Source organism: Epinephelus fuscoguttatus, linkage group LG8, assembly GCF_011397635.1.
Source record: "Epinephelus fuscoguttatus linkage group LG8, E.fuscoguttatus.final_Chr_v1".
Classification (NCBI taxonomy): domain Eukaryota; kingdom Metazoa; phylum Chordata; class Actinopteri; order Perciformes; family Serranidae; genus Epinephelus; species Epinephelus fuscoguttatus.
The window spans coordinates 40,240,221-40,255,635 of NC_064759.1; the positions used below are offsets into that span (position 1 = coordinate 40,240,221).

The 15,415-nt window shown below is 39.6% G+C and overlaps 1 protein-coding gene across 3 annotated transcripts in view; it reads right to left on the reverse strand.

Annotated features, from left to right (window-relative positions):
- Window positions 1–15,415, reverse strand: part of ascc3 (activating signal cointegrator 1 complex subunit 3) — a 252,888-nt gene that overhangs the window by 93,498 nt on the left and 143,975 nt on the right. For all 3 annotated transcript variants that reach the window (XM_049583116.1, XM_049583118.1, XM_049583117.1), the window contains exon 14: window positions 13,417–13,551. In XM_049583116.1, the coding sequence (XP_049439073.1) occupies window positions 13,417–13,551 (135 nt within the window). The remainder of the gene's footprint in view (window positions 1–13,416; window positions 13,552–15,415) is intronic.

Below are 15,415 nucleotides of genomic sequence, written 5' to 3' on the forward strand. Positions count from 1 at the left end.
GTATTACAAGCTGCACCTATGGTTCAGGCTGAATTGCTTCAATTTGAATGGATGAATGCCTTAGAGGATGTATGACTGTATGGCATTGCTCTCCACTCTATGAGCCCACCTTCCTACCCTCCCTTTGAGTGTGAACATTCAGACCAGGTATGTAAAAACACTTGGCGGTTGATGTGGTCAGACAACATGACATCTGGCCTTCGATAGTTGACCCGTAAATCCTTTGGTACATTCTACATAGGACTAGCATAGTCCTCCTTCACTCCACTATTGATGCAGCAGTGCATTTGTTATTCTGGTACCCTTCCACTGCCAGTCTGATGCTTTGTGCACTGATTTATTCAGATGACAATTCCATAAAAATGACACAACAGAACAAAAAACAATCCTACTATGCTGTCTAAAGCCATATACATCCTAAAACCAGGGCAAACTGTGGCCTGGTGGGGGTCCTCAGGGCCAGGTTGTGCACTGTGCTGTTGAGATCCACATGAGCCAGGGAAGGCAGGTAATTGAAATGCCATGGCTGAGGCTTTGCTTTGAGGTGTCAGAGTGTGTTACAGCCATGCCTCCAGCCTCTAATCTAAGGTGAGTTAGCGCTGATGTCTGCTGTGCCATGGCTGTATTTGAGATGGCAGTGACCTAAGCTCCTGATCAGGTCCCATTAGGCCCTGCCGCTCGCTGCTTCTCCTGCTGCAGAGCTCACTCTGTCCACAGACAGCCAGCTGCCAGCTCCACTTACCGTCTGTCATTGCTGCGACTATGTAAAGAACAGCAGCCAACACCAGAGCTGAAATAAACTATTCAAGAAGCTGTCAAAGCATCTCTCAGGACCACTAAATAGAGGTAGGTGTAACTAACAGGTTTTACATTTCTGACAATTCAATTTGAGCACTCATAGATCCCTGATCCTTTGGGTAATAATGTACAGGGGATACAAAAGCATTTTTTTTTTTAGAAATGTGGAAGCACCAGTATTATGATGCAGCAAATTACTGCTTCAGTGCTGCAATTTCAAAGTGCAGAACCACACCAAAAAGGTGGCAAATGAAACCACAGCTCTCAGGTGTCTTACAGCATTCTTATCAACACTGACTGTCACAAGCACCAAAACTGTTCATTTACTTTGTTTAATTTAGGTAGCAGGGTGGCTAATTGTTGATTTCATTTAGTGGCCCTTGATAGTCATAATGTTTGGTGCTCAGAGAGGCTGGCTGTTAATGCTGGATAGACAGGAGCGAGTGGGTGGATGAGTTTCCACTCACATCCACTCTACTCCACTTTTCTATCACGATCTGCCTCTGTCTCTAAATATTCCATTCTACTTCAGCTCCATCTAAGGCGGATATTTACTGAACCTACTGGAAAACACTGTCAGCAGTGCAAAATTTCACATTTAGTAAAGTACTAGACTACTCATAGTAAATGAGCCTAGTCATAGTTTATCTGATTTGCATGATAAGTGCCACATTTGCACATCCAACAGAAAATAAATTATTCTCTGCTGCTGCAATTGTGCATCCTCAATGTTGCTATCTGTAACTGGGGAAATGTTAAAGGTCTAGTGGGCAGGATTTAGTGGCATCTACTGGTGAGGCTGCAGATTGCAAGCAACTGAAACTTCTGTGTGCCAAGCGTGTAGAACTACAGCGATGAACATAAGAACGCGGATGGCCCCATCTAGAGCCCATATTTGGTTTTGTCCGTTCTTGGCTACTGCAGAAATAACATGGCAGACTCCATGGACGAGGACCCACTCCATATATAACTGGCTCATTTTAAATTAACAAAAAATCCTATTTTCAGGTGGTTGTACACAAATAAAAACATAGTTGTGAATATTATCTTCCATTTCTGCCAGTATGTCCTCTGAAATTCTACACACTGGACCTTTCAATTCTCAAATGTTGTGAGTTCAACAAAGGATGAGAGATACAATTGTAAAGGTTTTAGATGAAAATGTGACAGACCTACTCTGATAGTATTTCAGTGGCTCTGGTCATATTGCAGTATAGTGGATCTGCAATGAGCATTAAAAGACAAGAAAAATACAGTCAAACAGGACGCAACAGATGCTGGTCTTTTACTTTGTTGCGGTGCTAAAAAGAGCTCCTGTGAAGTGATTTTATGCAGTGTTTTTCACTTTCTGCAATGTTCTTTACTGCTGTCATTTTCCGTGCTGAAATAGTCAGTTGGCAGTGATAAATCAGGCCATTATTTGGATAAATATCCATGCATACTTCCATTTTTTTGTGCCTCTAAACAGCAACATCTTAAGAAACATTATATTAGCCCAACATCATTTTCTAGCTGGACTGCTTTGATTTTACCTGTGCAACACTTGTAGTAGAGTAGATGCAGCCTTATGGTAATACATATAAAATGCAATTTAACTGGTTACTACATAAAGATGAGCCGCTAATCTCCCCTGATGTCCACAAGATGTTGCCGTGTTGCATTAAGGCGCTGTCAAAGCTGCCTTAGATGATGGACTGCCACTGAAGTCAGTGTTCCAGTGTCCACAGGAATTGCTAATGATTTCACTCGCAGCTCTGCTATCTGCTTTGCAATCTTATATGGCAGGTCTGTTAATGCTTGCATCTCTGAAGCATGAAGTACACCAGTTAATATCCATACATGCCTGTATTTATTAATCATCGAAATTAAATGAATAATTACTGATGCTTTTCATTTTTTATTGACTTGGACCCAACATATGTGCCTCTAGAGGAGTCCATCTTCTCTGTTGCAGCTCCTACGAAGTCTTTGACACTGGAGAGGAGGAGTAGGAGACGCTATGGTTTTCTCACACTAATATATAGATATTTAGAAATTAAAGATACAAAATAAAGACAAGACAATGTGCTATATACAAAACAATTTAAGTAGAGCCACAAAGTATCCGTTACCACATCAATCTGAAATTAGCTGCGAGCTATTTTCACTTTGTTTTTACAGCACATGAAATGTCATCACAGTATCTCTCAGCAATAATGGAAATGTTTTGTTAAGGAGCCATAGAAAAGTCTGAGGCCCTGTCTACAGGTATACAGATATTCCCTTGTATATAAATAATAATTCTAGCCACACGATCTTTATTTTACAAAACATCTCTGCCCACACTAGAATGTGAAAATGACTCTCAACACGCTCTGGCATTAGCTTTTTTTTTTTAATTCAGTCATTCCTCACTGCCATCAATCAAATTCTGGAAAGAGTTCCATCATGTGTTGGTTCTATCTGACTCAAAACACTCGTTTCAGGCAGACTTTAAACCAAGTATGCTGAGGTAGAGCAATACTGGGTGCAGCAGATGCCTCCATTTGTCCATTATGTGGTGCAGCAATACTAAGTCTAAGCGTAAAGTAGTTATTAGGATGCTAACAAAACATTACCAAACTGGTGGTCTGCCATGACAGACTACTAAAGCAACAATAGGCATGCACGAATTGAGGAGATTACATCATCATCTCCCAATAACTCTGTTGTACACGTTCACACAAATAAACACGAACCAGACTTTTGAAAAATCTGCACGTCAGAAGGCATTTTCACAAATGTGTGTTTCTGTGACCCATAATTCTTTTTACGTGTGGACGAGAGGCCAAAACAGAAGAAACATCTGTTTACGAAATATCTGTGTGTTTAGAGAGGACCTTTAAGTTGAACAAAGATGTAATATGTGAAGTAGTGACGGAGGTTGCATGCATGTGTTGATTTATTGTTTTTGCATAGACAAATTTAAATCCTCTTGTCTTGAACATGTTGGGTAGAGAAAAGTTAGTCCAAATGAGTATCTATCTCTTGTATCATGATGTATTTTAAAGGGAAACAAAGACATACTAACGTAGCATGCTGTTGCTAGCGAGCTAACTTTTTTTTAGCTCTGTGTGGTTAAAAGTTTTGCTTAATTGAAAAAAAAAAAAAAACATGATTGGATTTTAATATACGACTACGAAGAAACTTTTTTTGGGTATATATTGTTAAAGAGATGGATAATATGACTGAGGATGTGAAAAGGGTTAAAAAGGCATTTTCAGTTCATCTCGACTTCAATACCACAATCAACTGTTTTAATGTTGATGAAGAAGTAATTCAAGAAGAAAATGGACTTGCTATGCACAACCATGATAAGATGCGGGGCTATGAGACTGCAGATGAGCCGTAACACCAGAAGAGTCAGACTGGATGGAGAGGTACTCAGTTTCCTTTACACTGTTCCACTATTTTACAAAAGCGAGTTTCTATTTAAAGCAGCCATTTTTACGATGTGTGTGTTTGTCACTCCGCTGTGTCATTCCTATTTTCCACCAGCCTTTGAGTTGCAGCTCATTGTTGTTGATCAGTGTACTGGGGAGCTGGTTTGGCACGATGACAGGTTGTCACGGATCTGACACAATGAAAGGACTGGCGGTGGACTAGACTTGTAAAAATAGCACCAATGAAAGCAAACACAGACATTAATGAGCCTACTCTAGTGTTGCAGTGGAGTCCCTGGAGGCTCGGTGCTCGCAGGCATCAGTGTGTCTGCATCGGTGTATCTTGTCAAACAAAATGACATGAAAGCTGCACATCTGAAGACCACAGAGATGGAGAGTTTAAAGAGAAAGATGTCCTCACAAGAAAAGTGAGGGTGTGTCAGTACATCTGTGCTGTCTATCTCTACCTTTAAAGTACATCATCATTAATTTAACACTCATTCTAAAGTAATATGCATCCCTACTTTAACAGACAAATCTTTCATACCACATGCCATGAATGCTCACCACGGAAACCATGAGTTATTGCTGAAGGTGCCACTTCACAGCCCTAAATAACCTATGATAGATCTGTAATATCATCTGTGTAATGGACTCATGGGACCACAAGGTGTCTCTTAACCTCCACAGAAGAGTTCCTCTCTCCTCTGGAACTAGTCACATGGTTTCATCTCTGAGAACTGGATATTAAAAAACGAGGGAGACGGGGGGAGGTGAAGGGAAGGTAGAGGCTGGATTGTCAGAGTTGGAGCAAATGAAAGTCAAACGGGCTCACGAATACAATACTCTCTGGGGAGAGCTTTAGGCAGAGGTTCCCTGCACAGAGGTTGGGGTTACATGATACGCTTTACACCCTCAGTTATTTTGCTACTTCTTTGCACTGACATTTAAGATATCATGAGCATCAGCTTTTAGCTGTTTTATTACATATATAATCCTGTCAAAAGCTGAATTTCAAACCCAATGAATGAACACAACTGAAAGACAAAACTCCGTCTAATACATCAGGGGTTCCTAACTTTTTGTAACTTAATAATCACTTCTGATTGTTAAACATTTTTCCGGACAACCTCTCCCAAAAAAAGATAAATAATAATCACCGCCTCGGGGTTGTATGTCTCCACCAAGTCAAGGTTCAGTTACAGTTTGCATTAATGTCTGTGAAAACATGCATGCTTCAGACACTTCCCTCCAGCAGCACGGACAGTCTATACAATCAGCACAGTTTCATGGTGGACACCCAAAATGAGAGTCACCAGTTTAGTATCTGACCAAATGTCTCCCTTTCTGTTCCTGAGGTATAAAGTTGAATTGTGGCCATAAAAGTGTTTTGCAAAACATTACGATTCCACTGTGAAGCTGACCTTTGACCTTTGCGATATAAGATGTCATCAGTTCAGAATTGTATCCTTTCAGACGTGTTAAATTTTGTCATAATTACAGTAAGAATCCTTGAGTTATGGCCAATAATATGTTTTGTGAGTTCACAGTGACCTTGACCTCTGACCACCAAATTCTTGAATCCAAGTAGACGTTTGTGCCAAATTAAAGGAAATTCCCTCAAGGCCTTTTGTGAGATACCGTATTCGCCAAAATGAGATGGATAAAAGGTCCAAGTGACCTTGACCTTTGACGACCACCAAAATCTGATGAGTTCATCACTGAATCCAATGGATGTTTGTGTCATCTCAAGGCGTTCTTGAGATATCACTTTCACATGAATGAGGCAGATAAGGTCAGAGTGACCTTGACTTTTGACCACCAAAGTCTGATCAGTTCACTGTTGAGTCCAATTGGATGTTTCACCCAGATTTGAAGAAATTCCCTCAAGGCATTCTTGAGATACCGTGTTCACAAGTAAGGGACAGACAGATGGATGGACAACCTGTAAACACAATGCCTCCGGCCATGGCTATTGCTGGCAAAGGAATACAAATCTAGAGTTGTCCCTATATTGACACTTGTATCGGAAATGCCTCTGACACTATCTAAAATTCTGGTTAGGGTATCAGCGAGTGCACACGTCTATGCATCAATTCAGTATCATGTAATCTATCAATAAGCTTTAAAGTGGTTTCACACCAGATAAAAAAGCATTTTTCCCAGAAAAAAATGATAGTCTACACATCAAGTTGCTATGTGAAGCCACCGGCAACCAGTGTTGCGAAGTGGTGACGATTTCATTGCAGATAAACCGTGTAACGTTAGCTGTTCGCAAAATGTCAGCAATTTGGCATCATTTTACACTGGAAAGTCTGACCAGTAAAAAAATCAACATGTATGGAATGAATGGGTTCAACTCTGATAGGTGAGCCACGCCATATGATAATAACAGAAATAATTTCACATCCATACAGAGTTAGTTGTATATAGTTGTATTTTTTTTCTTTGTAAACGTGCATGTGCAAGTATTGGCGGGAAAGAGAAAATGGCATTGTTATCGAATGTCAATGTCACCACATTCAACACACCAAGCTTTCTGCTCAGCATTGCTGCCTGCCATCATGAATCCTAATATTATGTATTCAAGCTCATATTTCCTCACCACATGCTTTGGAGCATTTACTAGTGAAGGTTGTGCCCCACGTCACTTTTTCGTTTCAAAAACCAATCCATTATTGCGTCACTGCATTTGAAGAAATGTCAGCTGGCTGACAGTGGCAAAGCATATTTGTGTCTACATGATGATGTGCTGTGACTGGTGTGGTGATATTAAAATGTAACTGCTCACTGAAATTAGGCATTTTAATTTAAGTTTTTTTTATTGATGTCAATTCTAGAGCACATTTAAATTATAGCGATAACTAGCTTTTTAATTACTAAAACATTTAATTTTTAACTAAAACATATGGTTATACCTCTGCAGCCCACTAGCTAGCACTCTGAGGTTCACTGGTTGAGAATTGCTGTACTACACACTTTCATCATTCACTTATAGAATAAGACAAGAAAAATGATTGCTTCATGAATCAACGGGTTGTCAAAATGTGATATTTTCTAATAGTTAACAAATCCCATGTGCAGACCCCAACCAACAATGGACTAACACACACACCAACAATGTAATTTATTTTGACCCACTCCCACATATGCCACCCCGCTGCCCCAAATACTCACTAGAGCACCAACTGTGGATCAATTCCCTGCTTAAAATAGTCCCTGACAAATGCATTTCACTTTCTGTTTGAGTAAAAACTACAGTGACCAGATGCTTTTAAAAAACAAAACACTATATTTGTGATTTGTACTATTTGTGGACCAATGGGGGCTGAGAGCCATAGACAGTGTAGGGGAGTCAGGAAGTATTTAGAGACAGAGACTGACCCAGTATTGTTTGGGATTGGTTGGCAATGACAACAACATAAGAAGAACGTCAGCTTCTTCCTTTAAGATGTTATTCTGTCACCCACTGCAAAACTGGAAACAATAATAATAGAATAAATATATCAGGCTGGCTATATCCCTGAGAAATTTGTTCATTAAATCATGTGCAGGAAAATCTACTGTGGAACCAAGAATTAAACAGTACTAACTCATCCCATTCCCATGTTTGGTGAACAAAACAACAGCAAACAAATGATGCAACATTTATTGTTTCACCATTTTGAAGTAGTTCCTTTACTTTTAAAGGGATCGAGCAATAAAACAAAGACAGGAATCAGGAATGGGCTGAATTATTTGCTAGTAGACATTAAATACTTTTGCTAATCATACAGATAATTAACTGCCAACTATTTTAAGAATCGATTAAATGGCTTTTTGTTTGGTCATTTTTCAAGCAAAAAATACAGAAACTAGGACCAGCTTCTCACAGTGGATTTACTGCTTTTATTTGTCTTATGTGATACTAAATGAAATATCTTTGGATTGACTATAGGTTGAAACACCTTCAAGGGGCAGACTTCACCTTGGGTTTTAGGATATTGTGACTGATATCTTTTCTCAGTCTGATATATTGACTGACCAAATGATCAATTGATTACTTTATTTCCTAGGGTTACTTTTTTTAAGATCTTTGTTTTTAGTCATTTACATAATTGCCTCCTCAAGTTGGCATTTGGTATTTTCTTTATCTTTAACCTGGACCCTATTTTTCCATCTTTTGAAACCAGTCCAGTATTGAGTGAGAGCGCTGCAGCCAGCAGCAGCAAAACAAGCTACAATGTAATCCCTGTGGTCAATTAAGCACTGTCAATGTACATCCATTAAAAGTGTTTTTTTTTTTGTCACGGACAGCCCCAGATTATTTTAAGTGTCTGACAAAATTATGAAAATGATCCCTCCAGAGATAAACCTATGCAGAAACAGCCTCAAAATTACTATTGTCAAAACCACCAGACTCCAATCAAACACACAATAATGTCATCATCTGAAAACACACTTAATTAAAAGTCGACAGAAGCAAAATAAAACTCACAAAAGCTGACTTGGTTTTTCTTCCCACTGTTCCAACAATCACCAACTCTGGGTTGGTTGAAATAAACCCTTAAATAACCAGTTATATGTGAAAACGTGCTGGCTATATACATGCTAAAATTACTGTTTATTTAAATGGAATCTTGTTTGTTTGGTGATGGTGATTTTGGGTCTGTTTCTGGTTAAACAAAAAGGATTCTGCTCTTTAACAAAAAGGTCTACCTCTGCAGGGATCCTCTATGTGTCAGACACATGTATTAACAATCTGAACCTGTCGGTGGCAAAAACAGATGCACAATTTCCCTCAGGGATTACACTGCAGTCTGTTTTGTTTCACTGTCACTTAATACTGGACCATTTTCAAAAATTGTTGTTCCCATTAGTCACTTAGATGCAAAAAACACCGGAAAATAGGGTCCAGGTTGAAAAAAGACAAAGTTACCCTTTGCTTGTGCAATTCATGCACCACATGTACTACTGGCTAACCTTAGTGTAGCAGTACAGTAATGCAGTAATGTGCTACTAAATGTTGTTGTACTCCCACTACCTTTGATTTTGAACAGAATTCCCCTATTGTGTTTATAAAACAAAATCTGGGTGGCATTTTGTTTCTTACCAAACTAATTTGCTAATGCTAATTAGTTGGACATGTACTGCACTGAATGTTTTTAATGAACAGGATATCTTGATATAATGATAAACAATGATATAACATGATGTAATTTTCCATAACACGTTAACTTCCCTGTGTGAGTATCCACTTATACTAACATTGGCAGTTCTGTCCCAAGGAGTTATTTAAACTGAAATAAGGCCACGGGCTGGGACCAACTCTGGGTTTGTGCTGACCAGAACATTTTGCTGACCACAAGCACATCTAATTCATCATCAGCAATACTCTAAGGGGTATTCCCTCTATATTCTGATGTTAATTGTATATGACACAGCTATTGCAACCCAAGAATTAGGGGCACTGTCATCAGCATCATTTTAACTGCTCCCCTCTTACTCTTACACACAGTTTTCTTGGTAGTACTCCATTTAAACACTAAGTACACATATGATCAAGAGGCAGGCCTGTTGTGCAAAATACCCTTTTGCAGAATGTTTTCATTATTTTACTCAACAGCACTTATAATCATTGGCTCACCAAAAACTGTATTTAACAAGAATTGATTAGAGTGGGTGCATTAAGATATCTAAGCTTGATTGACAGCCTCTCCAAGCCCCCGAGATTAAGCCAATTAAATAACATTAGGATAGAGAAAAATATAGTGAAATCACTTCTGACTTTCAAAGCTCGATAAATAAATGCTAAATTATATGACTGACCTTAAAGGTGCTTTATTTCACTGCATATGCATATTGGAGATTAAAAAACACCTATAAATATTAATAGGGGGCAATTTCCAGAGTGCAAATAAGCGGTGCATTATCTCTGTGTGGGCTTAGAGTGGAATCAGCCTGATGCCTCCTCCTTCGCTAGAGCGGGCCAGGCCGACAAAACACTCAAAGACGGACTAATGGAGTGGATAATACTCATTATGTTGGGACACAGGCAGAAGGACTAGGAGTGAATTAATGTACAGTTAGTGCATATACAACAAGATCCATTCATGTACATACACTGAAGAAAAGGCTTCGCAAATGCTTTTAAAGTACTGTTTCAAAGACTAACCAGGCCATAACGCACCATTTTTAGTACCCAACGTAATCTCTTGTCTCTATTTCCAGTTTTAGAAAGCATGAAAAGTGATCTGATTTGTATACATATCCCATTTAAATAGAGGAGAGATTAGAGGCGCATCAATCTTGGCTCAGCCCCAGGGAATGAAGGAAAAGGTTACTAAATTTATCACTCTGCCTTCTGTTGCAGCAGATTTAAATATGGGAGTTGGAGTCTGACTGACCATCCTCGGAGGGAGAATATAGCTCCACCTCTGTGTACTCTAACAGCACAGAGACCATTAATTACACATGCACATGCACGCACTACCAGTGTCCTGCTCCCATGTCTCCATATATATGCAATACAGCAGCTGTGCTGTATGGAGTGACAGTAATAAAGAGCTGTAGACCGAGACATCCAGTCAGTGTTCTCTTTTCTGTTGTCATATCTGCTGTCTTTGGATTCACCAGTTTAGTTCCCACAACCAGATACTGTGTGGCTCTCAGTGTAAATGTTCAGCAGTGTAAACATGTGGAGCCAGTTTGTCCCAATATCTAAATTACGAAAAAAAAAAGAAAAAAAAGAAAAGAAAGCGTTGCCGTCGAAGAAAGCGTCGCTTTCACTTATAGCCTCTCTTTGGCGTTTGAGCAGCTTTATAAAACTCTTGAACATGTAATGGCTCCTTAATTAGCAAGTTGACTTTACATAGACGGCATATCTTTTCAATTTCTCCTGACATTGTGTTGTTTGGTTTGTTCACCGCTCGGCGACATGCGCATTAAGAACATACTCGGGCGGAACATACGCGGAACGGATTCCGCGGAGGTCCGCGCGGACTCAAAACGGACGTCCGCAAGCCCTGTGCGCGCAAAGCTCAGATTTTACAACTGCGCGGACTCCGCTCCGCGCACCAGTGACTGCTCGGCATATATTTTTCACATCGCGGGGATTTTTCACGGACATTTTTACAGGAAACTACATCGCGGAAGTGCGCTCGACTATGAAAGCCCGAATGACTGCGGACATTCCTCGCGGAGTCCGCTCTGCTTATAGTACGCCCGAGTATGCTTGTGTCGAGCGGGCGGAGGTGTTGATCCCCCCCACTCTCTCACTAAACAGCCTCCCTCTGTCTCCTCTCACTCAGCCTCGTTCAGCCTCGATCTCGTCAGCATGCTCCACACACGCGCTGTTTCCCCCCCACACCTCACGATTGCATCGTCATTTAAAAAAGACATCATGAAACAACCCTTCTATCGCCGATGGGCCATCGCCCATCGGCACAACCCTACCTCATTCACTAATATGTGCATGGATTTTTTTTTTTTAAATTAAGATAAAAACGATGTACATGCAAAATTACAGTTGGATTCATGTTATGTGCAGGTGCTAAATTTGTTGACAGAGTACAAAGAAATTCAGGGAAGAAAATATTATTGAATCCCAGATTTGTACAGATTTGTACATATGCACTGTGAATGAGGCGTCAAGATTTTCTCTTGAAAATCATTTGCACTGTTTGTATTTCATACCTAAATATATAGCTTTGAATTCTGTTGCTATCCTCATCTATGACTTTTTTCTCTGGGTTTCTTCATGTGTCAAAGTTCTATGTATCAGTGTAACAATGTAATTCCAAACTGCTGAAAAAGCAGCACAGCAAAATTAACCTGCACATCCTCACAAACTGGAAGCTTGGTGACACTGATCCTTTTCTCCACCAAGATGGAAGAGGTTCTGTTCTGGTTCTCAAACCTGGAGCATTTCAACCAAGAAAAAATAAACTTCAGCGTGGAAGTGCCAAAAACTGCAGTTCCTCAAATGGCCACTTGAGGCTAACTCCATGAGGGAGTCAATCGCCATAGACCCCCATGTTGAAATGCACAGCTTTACAGCAGAAATAATCATGTTTACAGCCTAGTGCAAAAAAAAAAGTTTTTTGTCTCTTGAGAGAATTTCTGCCTTCATGACAACTGTACAAGGGGTGAATTTATATATTACTCACCTATAAGTTATGTATAATTAAGGATGTGGCCGTTTTGAGTGTCAGGCTGTCACCACAGTCTACAAGTCAGCTCCATCCTCTTGTCCAAATTTTGTCATTTCTGGCTCCAAAAAAGCCAAGATGGCTACGCCAAGTGCAAGATGGCTACGCCAAGTGCAAAACTCATGGCTTCAAAACAGGAGCCCACAAGCCAATGGGTGATGTCACGGTGGGTATGTCCATTATTTTTTACAGTCTATGTTCAGAACCTGAAAAGTCGGTTCTCAGCCGTAACCCAAAAAATAGCAGCTTATCCTTGATCTGAAGTAGGCTTCGAGGATATCTAGTTTTTCATACTTTAATACCTTTTTGAAATATTACCGAGGTATGAAGATATTACTGTCCGGTGCTAACCCCGCATCTAGTATACCATAATATTGTGATACTGCCAAAGCTTAACCTGAAGAGTGAACCGTGACAGTATCAGTGGGTGTGTCATGTTGTACAGGTTGAAAAGAGAGGAGGAAGTGTTGCACGTAAAAGTCTTCTGTGTTCTCTTATCATTGACAGTTTGTCCTTGATTATTTTTTTGGGATACAAAGAATATCTGTAAAGATACGTTTAGCATCTCTTTGGCTACACATCTTTTTTGGGAAGCAGTTAATATGCCAGCAGAGGACAGTTATGTAAAAGTGGATGGTAGAACAAAGCGGACAAGGATGGGTTGTTTATGTAGCTGAACAAATCCATGTGTCAAAATTCACTAAAGTTATGAATCCACTGAGCAAACCACTCAGATTTCCTTGATGGGGCAGTTCCATTGGAAAAAAAAAAAAAAAAAAAAAACAGACCTCGAAATGTCACTGTATAAATGGTGATGTGACAGAGCCTTTTGTGTGCCTACCCAATGGCTGTTTTTGTTGCTGTTTTTATCCAGCGTCTTCATGCCGTCTTATTTTTTTTATTTATGTCTTGGGGAAAAAAAAAAAAAAATTTAAAAAATATATATATATATATATATATATATATATATATATATATATATATAACTTTGTGAAAACCATCAGACAGATTGTTGAAAGCTTTTCTACCTGTTTCTCACACTGGCCGTAGTCTGGACCCTGGTCTGGTTGAAAGAAGCATGTTTCTCCGTGGTTCTTTGCCATCTCGATCAGCCCCATGGCCGTCCTCACTGTGGCATTACGAGCATGGACAAATACCATCACCTAAAACACACAAACATACTTGATGAAAATGTTTCCAACATCAGCATAATACATTATTTATTTTTATTTGGGCCACACCTAAAGTCTGCCATTGTGGTGCTGCTGGAGCTCAGATTATTACACCAGGAAACCTTCTTTCAGTCATGGCCACACATACAGACGGGTGACAAGTCAAAAGCCCAAGATAAAGTGTATTAGTGAGATGTAGTTCCAGACAAGCCTATAAGAGCAGCTTTAGTGAACCTTGTCAGGAATTCTTTGAGTGTGTAAAACTCTACTGGAAAGATAAGCAGCATTCTTCCAAAATACATTTCCTTGCTTAGGTTTTTTGAAGATGGTATTTTCATACAAATCAAATCACTCACTGAGCCCTGTGACATGTATAGAAACATCAGCATTCTTTATGGTTCTTCCCTCAGTTATTCTGGGTTCTCCTTTTTTTGTAATGCCTTTGTATATGTAGCCTTTTTGCTCACCACATCTATATTTATTCCTGAGTAGGTGATAGCATTAAAAAACAGGTTAACGTTTTTCTAAATCTATCTGAAAATAAAAGTAAGGCGCCAATATGAACACTGAAACAGGCTTTGCTTGCTGTAATAATTCCTTGTGTTTCTAAAGATCCCCTCCAACCTTGTCTTGTTGATTCTTTAATTAGAGATACTAAAAAATATTGAGAATATAGAAAAAAATGTTAACAACAATCTATAATAATTGTATATTTAATAAGAACCCAGCGTGCACACTGACAAAATAAGTAATAAGTGAAATAAATGATAAAAAAAAAGCAACCCAATCACCAGAAAAAGTGTTGGAAATGAAATTTTCTGAGAAATTAAAAAATATGTTACATTTGTATGTTACTATGTAGTGGACCTATTGAAACTTTACATTTCAGCAACGCTGTGGTTAATGTATGAGGGCACAGTGGTGCAGTGGTTAGCATTGTCGCCTCACAGCAAGCGGGTTCAGTTTTGCAGTTTGCATGTTCCCCCATGTCAGTGTGGGTTTTCTGCAGGCTTTCCAGCTTCCTCCCACAGTCCAAAGACATGCAGGTTAACTGGTGACTCTAAATTGCCTATAGGTGTAAATGTGAGCGTGAATAGTTGTCTGTGTCAGCCCTGCAATAGTCTGCCAACCTGTCCAGGGTGTACTCCGCCTCTCACCCAATTTCAGCTGGGATAGGCTCCAGCCCCCCCAGATACCACTAACAGGATAAGCGGTTACAGAAAACGACTGAATGTAGTTAATGTGTGGTTAGGTTTAGGTACAAAAACCACTTGGTTATCAGTCAATCAATAAATAATAGGGATGTCCCGATCCGATATTCGGACCGGTATCGCCCGCCGATATTAGCAAAAAATGGGCATTGGCATCGGATCGGACTGCATAGAAAAATGCTGATCCATGAACCCCAATCCAGTTTTTCACAGAGTCCGATCCAGGTTTTCCGGCCAGCCCAGCGCTCCGCGATTCAAGCAGTCCATTCCAGTGATCCGCTCCAGCACTTACTATCAATCCACCAGGCCAGCATGCAGACGGCAGACACACAGAGTGGTTTTTTGAGAGTGATATTTTTATTTGGTTTACACTCTTAATGTTTAAGTAAAGAGCACTGATGGCACTGTTTTGGGCACAATTAGTGAAACTGGAGTCATGGATGGACTACAAAAACACTACTAAAATAACTGAAAAGGAAAGGCTGCATTGTTTGTTAAATGTCAACAGTGTCTTGTGATGTTAATCTTTTTTTTATTTATTAGGGGGCCAAAGCACAAGTGTGTGGAGTCTTGCTGCTATTTTAATTCCATTGTTAGACATTTTAAAGATTTCTTGTGTTGATTTATTTTCTATTTATTAAGGG